The sequence below is a fragment of the Mizuhopecten yessoensis genome, unplaced genomic scaffold (assembly GCF_002113885.1).
Source record: "Mizuhopecten yessoensis strain PY_sf001 unplaced genomic scaffold, ASM211388v2 scaffold11051, whole genome shotgun sequence".
NCBI classification, from domain to species: domain Eukaryota; kingdom Metazoa; phylum Mollusca; class Bivalvia; order Pectinida; family Pectinidae; genus Mizuhopecten; species Mizuhopecten yessoensis.
Window position 1 is genome coordinate 146526 of NW_018408854.1, and position 19594 is coordinate 166119.

A 19594-nucleotide genomic window follows, 5' to 3' on the forward strand; every position below is an offset into this window, starting at 1 on the left:
TGGTTTAAAATAATCAGGTATTGGTCAAAGGGGTAAATGCCAGTTTCAGTTTTTAATGTTCTATGAAATACATTGTATGGACAAAGGGAAGCAATTCCAAATTCCTATGCAAATTAATTATCCAAAGGTTTAAAATGATATATTCTAGAGGAAACTTGGTACCACTCTTCTGACAAACCTATAAAGATATACTGTACACACAAGAAGAATAACTTCACAGTGGTACACTTTTACATAAAACTTTGATTCATAACAAATTAACAGTAAGTCCTTCTGTACAATATGATGGGAACTTCGTCTTTATTTTGTTCTCCATTCCAAAATAATATATATATCTTTTGCCTTAGCTTTCAGTACTTTCAGTACTTTGATTGTTATATACTTTTGTTTGAAACGTTTAACATGTAAGATAACAGTTATCTTAAGAGTAAGTCAAGTGTGCTGCAACCGTTCAAGGTATCTGCTGGTCAAATGTTAAGACTGCGTGGCACAGGTGGTTCATACAAATAGTTGAAAGACTACTGACGTACGATACCACAACATATCATTACAGACACTTCGAGGCAGGAGAGTAAAATATTTGATAAACAATGAAATAAAGTAACTTGAAACTTATGAAAAGACCACAACAGGATCCGAGAAGAGACATATAAACAAACCAGTGTTAAAAAATTACTGAGACTGTGATAGGTGTTGCGGAATGTTAAACGCATTTTACATCATATTATGTAACACTTGTCGTAATGTCTGTCACCTTGTTGAAGGTCACCAGCTTTCTAAACTAAAGTGAATATGCTTTCTGCTTTGTTATATAATGTTGTTTGAAACGTTTAGAGTAAGTCTAGTGTGCTGCAACCGTTCAAGGTATCTGCTGGTCAAATGTTAAGACTACGTGGCACAGATGGTCCATAAAAAAAGACTACTGACGTACGATACCACAGCATATCATTACAGACACTTCGAGGCAGGTGTAAACAAAATCCGATACTCTTTGTTATGCTTTCTTTTAATCATACCATATGTATTTTGTTCACATAGATTCAGTGAGGCAACAACCCGGTATACATTTATGATGGCCCGTTAGAGCTATAATGTGAAAATGATTTATCAATTACTGCCACTACTTTATCTGGAAACGATCACATGGAAGTTAATAAAACTATGATTTATTTATTTACTTTTGAAATACGCAACAGGAGTCTTAAAAAATCTTCACATATTTAATTAGACGATGAAAAAAAATACTGTAGCCCGATTCATACAATGCACGTGCGCGCACCTTCTTAAACACATTTAAACTCAATCCGGTTCACCTAAATTAATCCGTTACGATACTTCAACACGGATTCCCACATCATCAGTATCGTACGAGAATCTACATGACATCAAGCCAACAACAGCTGGTCGCTGTAAGTTATTTCTTCCCTTGAATTTAGTGTCATTAAACTGTCGCTCGGTGCCCGAATGAAATATAATGAAAATCTCCGCGTAGAAAACAGAACAGTAGAAGGGCAGAGAAACAGTGGCGAAGGACCAAAATAACCGTTCATTAACAGATTTATAGGGAACAATGTCGGCTAGTTGGTTCACTTCTTATTCAGTCAAAGAAGGCTTATCATTCCGGAAGAGACAGCTTAGACTCACCAAAAAGTGAATGGGTCAGAAAGGTGAAATTGTCCTACCAAGCTGTAATTCTGAAAAAGACTTGTCGAACAAGTTCAGTGATTACTTTCTAAATAAAATCAGCTCGATCAGGAAAAATCTGTCGGAGGTGAACTCTACTGCTGACAATGATATCTCTGTCATGATTGCTGACATTAAATTTGATGGGGAACCATTGACAAAGCTCTCACAAACAACCCAGGACGAGTTGGGCAATATCATCATGACCTCGCAATCGAAGTCCTGTGAGCTTGATCCTATCCCTACATACCTATTACATCAATGTCTTGAAGCACTGCTTTCCTTGATTACCTAAATCATTAACAAATTAATGGCTGAGTAAAAGGTTCCATGGTGGTTCAAGAAGGTACATGTTAGACCATTGTTGAAGAAGCCTGGATTGGACGAGGGGGAGTTGAAGAACTACCGCCCAGTATACAATCTGCCTTTCTGTCTAAGATCTTGGAGAAGGATGTGTCCCGGCGTTAAGAGATTGTCCATGCAAACAGTATCCATGACAACATGCAATCGGTCTACCGCATGGGAAACTACTGAGACTTCCCCCTACGTGTCCATAATGACATAACTTCTGCATTGGAAAACAAGTACAGAGCGGTGCTTGTCATGCTGGATTTGTCAGCTGCATTTTAAGTCATCGACTATGACATACTTTATAAACGTCCTGAGTGATTGAAACCGCACTATGCTGGATAGAGTCTTATCTGAGTTAACGCCAACAGTATGTTGCCATCGGATGTACCACCTCACAAGAACAAATACTAGATTTCAGGGTTCCTCAAGGGTCGGTGATAGGAACACGAAAATATTACCTGTACTCTTATCCGATCGGAGAGATTTGTCGTCGCCATAGCCTTCGCTATCATTGCTATTGTGACGACACACAAATAAACATGGCCATCAAACCATGCACAGGATAGTTGGGATACAATAACAGAAAATCTGAACGCTTGTCTGACATATATCAGTACCTGGATGAACGCAAACATTCTAAATCCTAATCCGGAAAAGACGAATCTAATCGTCTTTTCCCCAAAGTGTCAGCAAACAATAGCTCTACAGCTCAAGGTCGGTGCCGGAACTATTGAGACTGCCCAAGCTGTTAAAAACCTAGGGGTATACTTTGAATAAACGCTATTGCAAAATCCGGTTGCTACCAGATCAGGTACATTGGCTGTACCTGGCAGTTTATAACTGCAGATGCATGCAATATGTTGGGGTTTTTTTCTTTTTTTTTCTTTCAAATATTTGATTTCCCCCAGCCAACTATTATATATATATATATATAATACTGATAAGTAAATACAGATATATATAAATAAATTGATAGGAACTGCCAGGGTTGGGGAGCCCTGGAGTCAGTCCCCTAAACAATATGGTGTCCTCACACGGAGGGCTCTCGTTCATTTTTCTCTGTTAATTTTATCTAAATTCAAATATTTCAATTTCATAACATTTTTTCATCAATATATAACATTCAGAAATTTGATTGGGAAATAAAACATTTGTACATAGAGTATTGGACATCTACAGAACAAGAACATACTACATGTACCACATTTCACACACAGCACACACATCCAGACGTGTTTACATATACATCAGTATCATAATCACTAAACATTAACAAAACACTTATACACACACATATACATACGTACATAATATACACTCCTACGACCTACATACGTATATACATACATGCATACACATGCACGTACATACACACTAACATCAGCAAGTCTGCATGCACTTACATACGTACACATGCATGTAAATACAAACATACATGCCAATTATTGCATGTATCCATATAAGCACCAGAAAACATGCACTCTACTAACCCGTATTGCGTTTGTTTTTGGAGAGAGAAATATCAATCGACAAATAGGCAAATTGTAGTATACAAAAAATTCTCAAAATAAATCCTTCCATTCCATCCATCTTTGATCAAATGTTTCATTGTATAAATTTTTTACTGATAAAGCTTTCTCAATATTATATCTGAATGCAAGAAACTCATTCAAACCATTTAAACTTAACTTCTGTTTTTTTCTGGAAACAGTATATATATAATATTTTGTATACAAAATAATATAGTTAATGGGCATAGGAGAATTTTCAGTAATTCCAAAAAGTATTGTTTCCAACTTAAAATCAATGATTTTCCTTATTCTGCTAAATAATCTCTCTTTTAAATCTTGCCATAGCTTTAAGGACTGTGGACATTCCCAGAATAGATGTTCTGTAGTTTCTATTTCTATTTTACACATATTACAGATATTGTCATTTGACATCCCAATAGTATTTAAATAGTTTTTAATTGGGAGGATACAATTTTGTAATCTGTATTGAAACCATTGCAGTGTTGTGTCTTTTGTAACTTTAAAGACAATACTATATGAATTTTTCCAATTTATATTTCTAAAATTTTCTTTCAATACCCATTTTCTTTCAGCTGTATTTACTAATTTAATTTTACTATTTAATATGTCATACATGTCTTTACAACCTTTTTTTTTCTTTATGATAATATAAATATGACTTGGTATGAAGGGCCTCTCCAAAGTTGTTTCTGCAGTTAAGTTATAATTTAATTGTTCACAACATTGCCTAATAGACTGGCATATACTATGATAAATCAAGAAGTTTCCAGAGTTTATATTGTATTTCAGTTTAAAATTTACAAAAGTTAAAAAAACATTATTTTGCTCTAATAGATCACAAACATTTTTAACACCCCGATCAAACCATTTTCGGACAAAAAAAGACTTTTTGCCAATACCAAAAAGTGGGTTATACCAGATTGGGAGAGTTAAGAACTGCTTAATAGATTTTACTTGTGTTACTTCTGAAACATTTACCCATGCCTTAAAAGCATCCTTCCAAAACATATTACTAGTCTTAACATTTTTAATAAAATCAATTCCCATATCCGATATATTTTCTACTGGAAAGTGCTCTGCTTCAAAAATATGTATCCAGCTTTTCCCATTATTTTTCAGTAATCTTCGTATCCAAGTGGACTTCAAACTAGATATGAAATTATTGATGTTAATCATGTTAAGGCCTCCACTTTCCTACTTTTTGATTATAGTATTTCGTTTAATTTTGTCAACAGGAGATTGCCAAATGAAGATAAAAAAATATTGTGTTCAGCTGCTGAATAAAAGTGCTGGTTGGTGTAGGAATTGCAATGAACAGATGATTAAGTTTTGGTATAATTATTGATTTCAATACTACAATACGACCAATAGGGGTTAAAATCCTACGTGACCATTGGGTTATACTGTTATTTACACTTTTTAGGGCTTTCACATAATTTAAGCTTATAATCTCTTCTAAGATAACTGAAAAATGAATACCTAGCAAATCAAATTTTGTTTCCCCCCATTTTAATTTCCATCTATGATGGTAGACATCTGCGCTAAATTTCTTGCTGCCAATCCAAATAACTTTTGTTTTATCATTATTAACTTTTAGACCTGACATTCTACCAAAACAATCTAAAGTATTTAAAGCTTCATTGAATGAGTGTCTAGATCCATCTATAATTATTCAGGTATCATCTGCAAACTGTGAGAGTTTATAATCCTTATGTTTTATTTGTATACCTTTGATATTTTTATTGTTTTTGACCAAAATTGCTAATATTTCAGCTACTAGTAAGAACAGATACGGGGAGACTGGATCAACTTGTCGACATCTTCTTTGTATATCAAAAATATCAGACAGTATACAATTTTGTGTTATTGCAGAAAAAAGTATTTTTATATAAAGTTTTGATCCATTTCTTAATGCTTTCATCAAAATTAAAAAAATCAACTACCTTGTATAAAAAATTCCATGAAACAGAATCAAAAGCTTTTTCAAAATCAACGAATATTAGAAGTCCATGTATATTGTTTAATTCAGTATAATTCATAATATCATAAATTAGTCTAGTGTTTTCACCAATATATCTACCACTTAAAAAACCTGTTTGTGTCCTGGAAATAATATGGTCTAGAACTGATTTAAGTCTGTTGGCTATACAAGCTGATGCTAGTTTATATACAACATTTAGCAAAGTAATTGGTCTCCAGTTTTTCATAAAATGTCAAAGCTTTATCACCTTTTGGAATACAAGTTATAATTCCCTGTCTTTGTGTAATTGATAATTCACCGTTATTATACCCAAGATTCAAAGATCTAACAATAAAAAAATTCAAATTTACCCAAAAGAATTTAAAAAACTCACTTGTATAGCCATCAGAACCAGGTGATTTAAAGTTTTTCATGATTTTTAAATCAAAAAGGAGTTCTGTTTCTGTTAATTCTCCTTCGAGGCTTGAACGCTCATCATCAGTTAATTTAACTCTAGACCATTTAACAAATTATTTAGATTAACATTTTCTATGTTATCAGAGTGGTCACGATCAGCATATAGCTGTTTCTGCAAGAATATCACCTTGACTTGTTAAAACTTCACCATTATCTTTTTCAATTTTAACTATAGTTTTGTTCACATAATTATAAGTTTCTAAATTACAAAAATATTTTGATGGTTTTTCGCCCTCATCTAGCCAAGTTACCTTTGAACGAATCATGTGTCCTTTCATTTTATTTATTCTAATATTTTCTAACTCCATCTTCTTTTGTTCATATGCCTCCAAATTTGATGCCCATGTATTGTTACCTTCAAGTTGTTCTAAATCATATAGCAATTCTTTTTCTCTTTTATCCCTTTCCTTTTTTCTAAATGATGAATATGATATGGTAATTCCTCTTATCTCCATTAACAATGTTTCTAAAAATAATTGATCATCAATACATAGTACAAGTTCTGAATCTGTTACATTTGAAATGTCATTATTATAAATAGGTGAACAGTATTGTTGTTTTACCTTAACTATTGTTTCTTTAACTTTTTGTACATATTCTTGGTCATATAAAAGACTATTATTAAATTTCCATAGGCCCCTTCCTTTTACAAAATTACTTATTTTTATTTCTAATGAGATAATTGAATGGTCTGACCTATAACCTATATGAATATTACTTTTATCAATATAGTTAGAGATATTTTCTGAAATTAGAAAGAAGTCTAATCTAGCTTGTTTTACAGGGTTCTTCTTTCGCCATGTATATCGTCTATAATTAGGATGGAAAAATCTAAAAGGGTCAATCAAATTTATATCTTCTATAAGTTTTAAAAGCCTTGTACGAGCATTTGGGTTATTTATATTAACATAATTGTTTGTGTCTTTTTCTGGGTCTAAAACTAAATTGAAGTCACCACAAATAATACAATTGGGGTTGTTATAACCAGTAATTTGTTCATATATCTTTTCGTAAAAATCTGGTTCATCTCTATTTGGACCATATACATTTATTAGTGTGATTCTTCTTTTTTCAATAGTTATATCAAGAATTATTATATTACCTTGTATGTCTTTCCATTCATTATGAATATCAAATTCAAAATTATTATTAAAAAGTAGACAAACTCCCCTTGAATTATTTCTGTATGAATTAAAAATACATGTATATCCCCATTGTAGCCCTATTTCTTTTTCCTGCTCTACTGTAAAGTGAGTATCCTGAAGACATAAGATATTTAAATCTTTATAGTTATTTTTAGGTAGTTAAAAACATCGTTTCTCTTTTCTTTTTGCCCTAATCCTCTTCAGTTTGCAGATGCTATTTTGATGTTATTTGACATAATATAGTGAATTTACTATATCATTTCTCTCTGGGGTTTAAAAGATGAACGACACGATGAAATAAAAGTAATATTATAACCAGAAAAGAAAGTACGTAAACGGTTATACTGTATCCGTTGTTACTTATATTGTCTATACATAAACTCGCACTACAAACAGATAAACATAAAAATAGTACATAAACTACGCATACAATCGCACTACCGACCAACAAACATTTAAATATATATAAAACTAACATGCAATATGTTGGTGCATTCACTTGTTACCTCTCGGAGAGATTATGGTAACGCCCTGCTATGTGGTATATTTGACAAACTAACTAGTCGTCTGCAGAGTGTCCAGAACACTGAAGCACGGCTGGTTACTCGTACTCGAAAGAGAGATTATATAACACCTGTGCTATATTCATTGCACTGGTTACCTGTACGACACAGGTCGGAGTCAGAATCATTGTCGTGTGTCCCAAAATCTCGAACTGTGACCTATGGAAACCGGTGCTTTTGGAGGGTTTCAGCCACGTTGTGGAAAAGCTTACCAACTGCTATGAGAAAGTCAAATACCCTGGCAAAATTCAAGATAGACATCAAAACTCACCTCTTCATATCTGCACATTTGGCTCTTTGCAAAGACGTCGTGTAAATACCACCCTTTGTTTATTCATTTATGTGCACATTGCGATGATTATCTGCTTGCTTAATGTATAAAAGTGATAGCAAGCCTTTGTTTTTTGTTCCACAATTATAACTAATTATATATAATACTATTACTCATATGGTGTGAAGCGCTTTAGAGTAATTTTACAAATTATATAGGGCGTTGTTATTATTAGAGAATTAACACATATGCTACCACTTGTTATGGCAGTACCTCAATTTATCTATTTATCTGTTATTCATATACTTTTAATTCCACTAAATATCCTAAACATAGAGAAATTTTCAAAAGACAATTTGCGCGAGATATACCGTATATAGAATAATTTGTAAGTCATATCTAACAAAGGACACCTTTCTTTGGCCAAAGGAACAAAGGACCCGTATTCGTTTACAACATGAACTTACTAAAGCAGATGTGAAATCATTGCTCTGGGCGGGTACATTCATTTCTGTTTTTATTATAAAGTATAACAATAAATACTCGTATACTCGTACAGGAACCGTTACTTCATACGGTGCCGAAACTAGCACAGTAGTCGCCAGTGATGCATCAGAAAATGATCGCAATGCCATAATACTATGGTTGTCAAACCGGTTTTATTTTTGTAACCGGTTACTCGAACAATTTTGTAGCCAAATAATAAACAGCAACAAATACATAAATATGTACATTATATGTTTGGAAAACGTTCTATCTAAAATGTATTTACACCACAAATATACGTGTTAACCTTGAAATACCATGATCGTTTGCTCGTGTATTTCAAGGTAAACGCAGGAAAAAGTTGCATGCAACCTCAGTAAGTGTTTTGCATGGACAACGCCTGTCAGTAAGACGAATTAAATTACAGTTATCTGTACTCTAAATCATATTCGGTATCATTATTCTTTAGAACAAAATTTGCTTGACAAACGTTTTAAGATATGCTTGCTCATTCAAGTGGGAACTCTTCAGATTATCTTTACATCTCGCATGTAAAGGTGCGTTCTATCTCAGAAATTTGATATATCACAGCTTTGTATTCTGGCTTCCTTTTAAAATTTGTTCAGATTTTTTATGGTGTTGGCGACATCCCGTTGCTAGTATTTAGAGTACAAAATTAACAGTAACATGCAATCCCTGAACACTGTTTTATTACATAACTATCCAATTTAGGCCGCATCTATACAAATGCAGATAGTTTGTAGGTTTAGGCCAGGGACACATGGGGCTCCCAAAAGGGGTAAGTAAATGTCCGACCTTTCGGTTAAGGATTTTGGTAAACGGTTCGTGGTCTTTCGCCCGAGTAACCAGATAACCGGCTAACCGTTGACAATACTACATAATACATATACATACCAAATCTATAACATCGGTCAATATCTAAATGTCGACCAACCAGGCCCCGACCTAACACGGACATTTTGTCAAATAAAAAAATCAACGCAGATCGCAGTAGTCTTCGTAGTGACACTGCACACTTTTACATAGGGACATTGGACAATGCATACATTTCGACTTATCGTAAGCGAGTCTGCAGCGGCCATTTTGCGGAAGATGTTGGCCTTTTTCCCATCTTCAAGAACATGATTAAAATATTGAAATAAACAACATTTATTGTGGTCCATAAATCTCAGCAGAAATTGTTATAGCCTGAAATGACTCAGCAAATGATAGACCATGATTTAGATCTGTTCGGAAACTTAACATCGAATATCATTAGTAACTACATGTATTATACAGTATGCAGTACACCTCTATTACTATGATACTTGTATCTCTCTGTACAACCACGCATGCTTATACATTAAATCTGTGTATGTTACATATCTTTGAATGCCATTGTAAGTCAAAGATGTAAAGATAAAATAAAAAAACAAGAGACCCGAAGGGCCTGTATCGCTCCCCTGGATAATTAAGCAACCATTGGCTATTATTTTTATTACAAACAATCCCTCCAATGGTACAGAAGAAGAAGTATTTTAAAGAATTAAACCTCAAATTCCCCTATTGAGCCCCACAGCTCTCCACCCAAAGGGGCCACACCCACCGTTTATACAAAATCGAGTCCCTTGGTATAATGATGATCCAGGCCAAATTAAGTCAAAATATACTGGGTCGTTAAGGACTTGTGGCATTTTAAAGGAAAAGTTGGCGGACGGTTGGACGCCGGACGCTGCGGTATGGCATAAGCTCACAATGGTCCTTCGGATCGGGTGAGATAAATATTGAAGTTTGTGCAGTAGTAAACAAGTCTTAATGTACCACAATCCCCCAAAATCAATTTCAGTGTTCGTACTCATGGCAACGGGCAATATGCCTACTCCTCACACGATTTCTCACTCGGGTGAGAAATCGTGCAGAGGTGAGAAATCGTGTTCCGAACTCAGCAAATTTAGCACGATTTCTCACCTCGTTTCGGGGTGAGAAATCGTGCCGTAGCATACGCCCACTCGACTTAAACCAGGTCAAGTGACAAAAGACGTGAAGTAGGAAACAATGTTGTAATATCTGGTTCTATGTCTAATGGGAGGCAAACGCTGTGGTTTAGTGACAAAAACTGTAATATCTAGGAAACTGAATGCATCGTTGTTTTTCAGTGGGTATTTTATAACCAATTAGAGAAAATCATTAAACGGTGTTTCACTAGTGGCTTCCTGAAATGAACAAATCGCTTCATGAATGTGATATTAAATGGAAACGAATGTTAGATATTCTTATATAACCAAAGATTGTTGCAAATATTCATGACAAACATATTTTCAGGCTGACAAGAGATGACCAATATCATTTTGTGTACTCTTAAACGTCATCCTGGTCCCTTATATGTGTAGTTTACCTCTGTTGAAAATAACTTACCTGTTTGCAAAGTAGTTTACCTGTGTTGAAAATAACTTACAGCTGTACCTGTTTGCAAAGTAGTTAACCGCTGTTGAGTATAGTTTATCTACAACTACAAAATAAAAGAAAAATGGAAGTTTATTCCTAAGGCATACGTAAATGGGATCTATCCGAGTTGTCCATGAAAACAGAATTCATGAGAATTAGAAGATTAATGTTTATTACTTGTGGATTTCCCTTCTAGTGTTAATAATTTAGGAAAAAATGTTGCAGTTAAGGCTAAATCATACAATAAATCCTCACAATTCTCTTTATCTGTAACAATAAAGGCATTCGAAGGTAAATATCTGAGTATATATAAGCTTTTGTTTGATATCCGTTGCGTATATTTCCAATGATTAAGGAGACCGCACTGTGATTATAGTGAATACGAGTATGTATTCAGAAATGTCGTACATATAGCTTTGGTATGACCAAGCCACCTCGAATGTATCAGACATTTCCACGAGCGTGGGTGCTTTCCTTCTTCGGTTACATCAGTTTTACATCATTAATGGATAAAGCAACAAAACCAAAATGCTTGAGTCTCAAACATTTACGCAATCTTAAAGACTATCATCTATGTAGGAAAGGAGATAAGTACATCTTCTCTAATTGATTTAGCACTGTTCTTATAATAATTATCGACTCGTTTTGTCGTCTTGTTCTGTAAAATCTGGTCTATCTTATAACCAATGTGTTTTCGTGGACTACGGAGAGGTCGTCTGAAACCTAGCTTTACCATGCTGATGGCAGTATTGTTAACAAACATACACATTAACGATTTGCAGACTACACAAATATTTCAGCTATTCGCCATTCGAAGCTCGTCACTGAGGCGTCCATCTCCCAACATGCAACTTATGAGGCCAATGACGTCATCTACCGCTGGTATTCAACTTGTTATAGATAAGCCCGAGTGCCTTATGGACGAGGATATTGTTGTCAAGGCTACTGGACTGTCTCCAAACAACAGTGTCACAATCCTAGCGACGGCGGAACACAACGGAAAGCTTTTCTGGTCACATGGTCTGTTTCGAGCCAATGACAGAGGTGTTGTAGATTTGAGCACAGATACACCAATCAACGGCAGTTATAACGGTAATATGTCGCTGATGTATGCATATATTCTACTCACCATTGCCATTAATCATACACATTTAAATTAATTATCCAGATAAGACAAAACATACCCTGTATAGTTAAAACAATTGTAAACCTATGACAACACGTGTGATTCACTTTGTCATCAGGTCGTATAGATCAAGACAATCCTGATATCCGTACTTATATAAGGCCCTGGAGTAACCATTTAAGTGTACAAGAGGGAAGGCTGACATGTCAGCTGATACTGTAGTTTATTGAATAAATATATAATTTAAGGAAATAGTTATGAACCTAAAGTTGACGTAAACTGTTCCACATTATCAAATAGCCCGATCATTTTAGGGTGTTTAAATTTAAATCTGAAAACACACATAAAAAGGGTGAAAGAGGAAATGAGCGAAAACAAATAAAAACGTACAAGTAATGCATAGATAAAATAATCACAAGCAATGCGAAGAAGAATAAGCCATTTCGTCCATTTAAGACGACGTGTCTGTGGTACTTGAAGTGGAAATACTTTAAAAATGTATCTTAAGGTCGTTGCTTACATACATTTACTATTGATGTTGGAAATTGAAAAGTTTACCTTATTATCTTTGGCAAAGTCATGAAATACAAAATACTGTCTGAAAACTCTTCCTCAGATTCAGCAATTTATGTCAACCCATTTAACGTTATACATTATTAATTATTTTGTGTTTGAGTTATCTCTAAGTTTTCCGGACGACTTAGTTTTGTCGATTCCTGCATTTGTAATTGTCTTTTTCATAAACAGAGGCGGATCCTGCCGGTTTAGTTTGGAGTATGGTTGCAGCACCATGGTTACCGCAACACAAGCGCATGTTCCAAGCCCAAGCTATCAAACCTAGGGTAATCACTTTCAGCGTATTCCCTGAATCAGACCGTCCTTGTGACTACCTCAATGACAAAACAAAACTACTGGCATCCGTCGAACATAAACGATGGTACAAATCTTCCAATACAAGACGAATACCGATAGATCATCCAAGAATTAGAGGTACTCTGTTCCTACCAGAAGGTAAGCATTTCACTAAGAGGTTTGAAAGTATATACTGCAGTTTTATCATATTTTGTTACATGATTTAAGTCTCTAAGTCACTGATAGCATCGTGTTGATACCGCGTTGTATTGAAATATTTATTTTAGAGAGTAAGAAGCGATAAATCAGGTTCAAATACAGGTAAAAATAGAAGCAGGGATTCCATGTCAATACATAAAAAAAAATTAAAAAAAAATGATAAAGTAAATAATTTTCAAAATTCCTGATTATTCAAATTTCTATATAAAACTGGTAAACATTTCACGTTCTCATTCTATATAATGAAAATATCTAATTTTCTCAGTATAAAGATTGCTGATATTTCATATTTTCAATATATATGCTAACATATCAAAACTAATTAGTTCTTGCAACCATGCACATCATGTTTTAAAGAATAATTGTTTTCGCAAAGCTCTTTGATCGTCTGAATATGTTTCAGCTATAGACGTTCCTCCTTCGTTACAAATAACCATTATAATTGGAACTGAGACTCCATTGTAAATATTGAAGGAATTCAATGAAAAAGATAACTTGGAAAAATATGTAGAAATGCCAGACAAATATGTAGAAATAATGCTTGAAAATATTTAAATAAAGTGCAATTTTTATATACATACATTGTAAAAGGGTCCTGGTATTTAGTAATGAAGTATTTTAAATAAAATGATAACCACAGGGCCTGGCCCGTTCCCGGGGGTAATAGATATCTACGGCGGTCTGGTGCCTTTCATGGAGGGACGGGCGGCTCTACTTGCATCCCGGGGGTTTGCCACCATGGCCTTGGCCTACATGCACGAGAAAGGTCTGCCACAGAAACTCCGGGACATTGATCTCAGCTATTTTGAGGTAATTATAAAGCTCCACATGATCTTATTTTCCTTTCCAATAACTTGAGTAATATAATGTACCTTTAATTTTAAGCTCACAGATTACTCATGTAAACTATTGCCATGCGTCTTTCGTCTTTCGTCGTGCGTTTACAATTGAACATTTTCGACCTCTGATTCAACCCCGCTCTTGCGATTTACTTCAAACTTGGTACAAATATTCCTTATGATGTTCTGACCAAGTTTGATTTGTTTTCGTGCCGGTCCCAAATCTAAAATGGACGTTCTGGACTCTTATTGGCTATCATCTTTGCTTCTGATTGCCTGTGGTATTTTCGACTCTTTTTCAAGAACGGCTGCATCAATTGACTAATTCTTGATACAGTTGACCCTTATGAGAATCCGAACAAGTGTTGATACATTTTGCGCCGGTCCGAAAATCCAAAACGGCCGCCTTTGCCTCTGTTTAGCTGGGTCATTTTCGACTTCCTCTTAAAATCGGATTCACCGATTGATTTCTAAGTTGGTAAATTAATTCTGATTAGATACTGAACAAGTGTTGTTATATTTCGTGCCGATCCGAAAATAAAAATGGCTGCCTTGGTCTCTGATTTGCTGGGACATGTTCGACCTCTTCTCAGGAATGGCAGTACCGATTGCCTTCTAAGTTGGTTCAGTTGATTCTTGTGAGATCTCGAACAAGTGTTGTTACAATTAGTGCCGATCCAAAAATCAAGATGGCCGTCCTGGTTTATGATTAGCTGAAACATTTTCGACTTCTTCCAAAGAATGGCTTTACCGATTGACTTGTACAATGACACTTGATACAATTGATCCTGATGAGGTCCGGAACAAGTGTTGTTAAGTTTCTTTCTGATCTGAAAATACAAGATGGCCACTTTGACACTGATTGGTTGAGACCATTCCAACTTCTTCTCAAGAATGGCTTCACTGATTGACTTCTGACTTGGTACAATTGATCCTTATGAGGTTCCGAAAGAGTGTTGTTAAGTTTCTAGCCGATCTGAAAATTCAAGCTGGCCGCCCTGATTCTTGATTGGCTGTGATATTTTCGACTTCCCTCTTATACACTCCAAGGCCTTATATAAGTACGGATATCAGGATTGTCTTGATCTATACGACCTGATGACAAAGTGAATCACACGTGTTGTCATAGTTTTACAATTGTTTTAACTATACAGGGTATGTTTTGTCTTCTCTGGATAATTAATTTGAATTTGTATGATAATGGCAATGGTGAGTAGAATATATGCATACATCAGCGTCATATAACCGTTATAACTGCCGTTGATTGGTGTATCTGTGCTCAAATCTACAACACCTCTGTCATTGGATCGAAACAGACCATGTGACCAGAACTTTGGTACAATCGTTCCTAATGACGTCACGAACAATTGTCCGTACTTTTTGTGCCGATCAGTTAATCCAAGATGGCCGTCCAAGCATCTGATTGGCTGAGACATTTTTGACTTCTCAAGAACGTCTTGACTCCTAACTTGGTACAATTGATCCATTTGAGTTCCAGAACTTCTAAAGCAATTGTCATATAGTGGATTTTCAGCCTGTATATCAGAAAGTTGCTATACTCAAAGTACTCCACCTATAAAACTGGCACTCCGTGAATAATCTTCATATGTTTATTGGAAATAATACGCCACTTCCATTAAATCCTAAGCCCACATGCTTACCCATACGTCCTATTGCCATCAATTTTCATCTGGCGTCATGCTTTTACATTTTCAACTTGAAATCTTGGTAAAAATGCTTATTTCATGCCCCTATGAAGTGTTCTTACTTTTTGTTACGATCTGACAATACAGTACGGCAACCCTAGACTCTGATTGGCTTCCAAATTGACTTCCTCTCATGTAGCAGTGTACAGTAGCGTACGGTGGCCATGGGTGATATTTGTGTACAATGAATAACCCCTGTATTATATGTTTCCAAAAAAGTATCGGCACTATAATTAGCATATACATGATGAAGTGGACAATGTGGGCTTCATAATTTGAAATAAATCGAATTTGGTTTGAGACTACAGTTTTGGACATTTACAAATCCGTGTCTTCACAACAAAAGCTAGCTTTTCAGGTAGTCTATTTTTGTACTCAGCACATGTGTAAACATTGTGAAAAATCCACCGGAATAACCTATGCTAAAACGTGAGTATTTCTGTTACCGAGTAGGCGATATTTAATTTCAGACACAGAAAAGAATTACTACTTACGGGCTCAAATTTTGGGTTAAAATCATGTTTTTTGCATTTTGTGGTGTTTTTATGTGTTAACCATGGTTTACACAAGTCCCAAATCTTGGGAAAACAGTTTTTGGAAAACGAAAATCAGTATTCTTAACAAAATGTATTCAAAATGGAGTTTATAAATATATATACATATGTAGATGTGTTGTGCAGGTTGAATCTCCACTATCCATGTTTATCTGAGACATGCCCTATATTTTTAGGATCAGGCCATTTCTACCGTACTCTGCTACCTCAAGAACGGTACAAGCAACCCACTTTTAACTGTGAACACAAGTTCCTTACGAGGTCTTAAATAATATGGCTACCCTGGTCTTTGATTGACCGAGACTTTCTCGATTTTTTTGAACTCATGTGAGCGTTAAGACCCTGTAGGCCTCATGTACCATGAACTTTCTCTTTGGCGTATGTAAACATCTCAAGAAGTAGTCCATATTATTTATCTGAAAATAATCATCTAAATAATTTCCTATTTGCTTAGGGTTAAGCTCATCCGTCCCGAAAGGCCAATGAGCTTTTGACATGGCGCAGTGTCCGTCGTCCGTCAACATTTTTCTGTAAAAACGCTACTAGTCCTTAACGTCGCAGTTGAGTTTGGCCAAATTTGGTCCAGAGAATTCTTGGCCATAGGGTTCTTAATTTTGTAAAAACAAAGGATATGGTCCCCTGGGGACAAGGGGAAGACCCAAAAGGGAAATGAGGCTAATCCTCAAAAATCTAAACCAAAGGAGGGATTTTGACCAAATTTGTTCTGGAACTTTGCACGAATAGAACTCGATGAAGGATATAGGCAGAGAGAGGCGCCGGAGAAAGGAAAAAGAGGTGAATCATCAACAATCTTTTCCTTCCTAACCAATGCCGGGATTTTAACTAAATTTGTTCTAGGGCCTCTGCGGGTAAACGGGCATGACTCAATTTTGTATAAACGGAGGGTGTGGTGTCCTACCTGTGGCGTTGGTTGGGGCGCCTAAGAAGAAGAAAATCTCTATCTTTCTGTACGATTGAAGGGATTTAAATCAAATATGGCCTGCCCTTTGGGCTACGCTGTAAGCGAATGTACAATGAGTTATTATATATGTACCGAAATGACTCGATTCGGCTACGCTTTTTTTAATCCATCCTTGGCCATGGTCATTATATGCAAGAGTCTATTAGAAATAATTATCTCGAAAAATTGCATTTTGTAAACAAACACAAAGTAGCCGAGAAAGAACTTAACAATTTGAAATCGAACGAGTTGTTTTTATTATCTTCATAGTCTCGAGGCTACATGGTGAACATATTGAGTAATCTCACAAGGGCGTCACAAACGGGAAACATGTATCCTGTATATGTACAAGTGCCTACTATAGGCGATGAAATTTAAACGGTGATGATATTGGTGTTAGAGTGTACATGACCATTGATGAGAAGTCGGGATAAACATTATGTTCATCAAATTAGAAATTATATAACAGTTGGTCTACTGCTATTGTGATATAAAAAATACCTGTTTGTAGCTATCAATTTCAACAGAACAATAATCATACGCTTCATTTTGTATCTAGGAAGCAGAGAAATGGTTCGCTAGTATACCGGAAGTGCGGTCAGATGGCCTCGGGGTATCGTCTTTGTGTCTTGGAGGAGCCGCAGGATTTTGGATGGCGCAGAATATTCCGAACGTATGTATAGCTACGTGTGTGTGTAGTGTATCACACAATGTAAACATGTTGCAACACTCCCGAATGTTTACATTTATTTATGCAAATGTTCAAACTATTGTCGACTTACCTTGTGGACTGTCTATCTGTGTATATTTATCTATTTAATCATTCATTTTTTATTTATTTTTCTCAAATGCAACACTTCGATTTGTATCGATTGAGCCACAGACATACATGTAGCTACAAGACTATGGTATGTGGGTTAACGGATATGCCGTACTACCCATATATATTCTCTTGTTGGCTTTGTATCCGCATATACCAAGATTTCATGTTACATTTACTTTCAACGAGTTCTTCAAATATTTAAACTAACACATTGGTACTGGTACAACACTTAGTGCGGATTGCTGCATTTTTTCAGATTAGAGCAGTCGTTAGCATCAATGGAATGCCATTTGGTTTGCGGTTTTGGGCTCACAATGGACTAGATATGGGATATCAAACTAGGTAATATACGGATCAGTCCTGGTCCCCCATGAATGTTTTTTACTTACGTGAATTCTTTTTAATAATCCATGATAAAGATGATTTCTTTATAAGTATTAAAACACTGGGGATATTGTAATTACATGTAGTGCTGGTTGTTTATGTTTCATAACATATTAACTTAACATAGCAATGACTAGAGTGCCTGTCAATCTCTCACAACTGTACGGAATGTACATGCCCATCTTCATAAAAAACTTATTTTAAGTTGCTTTATATAATTCATTTTCAAAACGATGTAATTGTAAATGTCTTTCTGAGAAAAATCTGGCACGCTTGACAAATCATCATTCCAAAGTTTTAATTCGGTAGGATGCGAAAGAATTCCTCCGAGCGGCGTCGTAAGCTTGTTTACTTTTCGTTCACTAAACTCGATGTCGTCTGTGGCCTTGGTCACATTTACGTAAACTAATCCCAGTCGATTTGCACCTTTCACATGTTCTATCAGTTGTCGTTTGTTCCCCGATACAGGTTGTCTATGATAACTAAGGTACATGTAGCTCTTACATTCTACGATAGTAAACCTATCGTTGTTTACACACGCTTCATTAATACCTTTATCAGCCATATTGATTCCCTCGATAATAACCCCCGGAAGAAGATAGTGTTGGCAGCGCGCCGTATTGTAAGAGGAGATAACCTAGTTACCGGAAAGGCCTATGGAGGTGACATCTACAGTAGAGCGTGTATATATTGAAGAGATGGTGAAGCTATTTATGATACAACTGGAGGTATCACCTCACAGCCTGACCAAAGTAGAAGCTTATTGCTTTTGTTAACAGTATTTTTCTGTGAATGGTTAATTACTGTTTCATTCGATAGTATGATCAGCGGACACATAATTTATTAACATTATATCCGATACATGTCCATTTACATAATAAAATAAGTTCATCTGTGTTCCAACGTAGACAAGCATACTAGCAAGGTCAAAGTTTTTAAATACTGTACGCATTTAAGAACAGACTCGATAAACACTGGATTGATCAGGAAATCATTTATAACTAGATCTGATGAAGATCAAAACACGGGATTTCCAACAGGAAAATGATCAAAGATATGTTCTCGAACTGACGATCGCTTTTAAACGTTTCCCTTCGCTTCTCTTTGCTTCCCTTCTCTGACAAACCTATTTTGTAGGTTTCACTTGTGTATTGGCCTGCATCACTTACTGGTCACCGAAAACAAACATTTAAACATACAGTGAGTAAATTGTTCCT

At 35.4% G+C, this 19594-nt stretch overlaps 1 protein-coding gene across 2 annotated transcripts in view; it reads left to right on the forward strand.

The window, feature by feature from the left end:
• LOC110465077 (bile acid-CoA:amino acid N-acyltransferase-like) overlaps positions 1-19594 on the forward strand; it is a 33386-nt gene that overhangs the window by 3290 nt on the left and 10502 nt on the right. Inside the window, exons 2-6 of one of the 2 annotated variants that reach the window (XM_021520656.1) lie at positions 11696-12005; positions 12787-13050; positions 13751-13920; positions 17730-17843; positions 18250-18335. In XM_021520656.1, the coding sequence (XP_021376331.1) occupies positions 11696-12005; positions 12787-13050; positions 13751-13920; positions 17730-17843; positions 18250-18335 (944 nt within the window). The remainder of the gene's footprint in view (positions 1-11695; positions 12006-12786; positions 13051-13750; positions 13921-17729; positions 17844-18249; positions 18336-19594) is intronic. The other variant, XM_021520657.1, reaches the window with a different exon arrangement.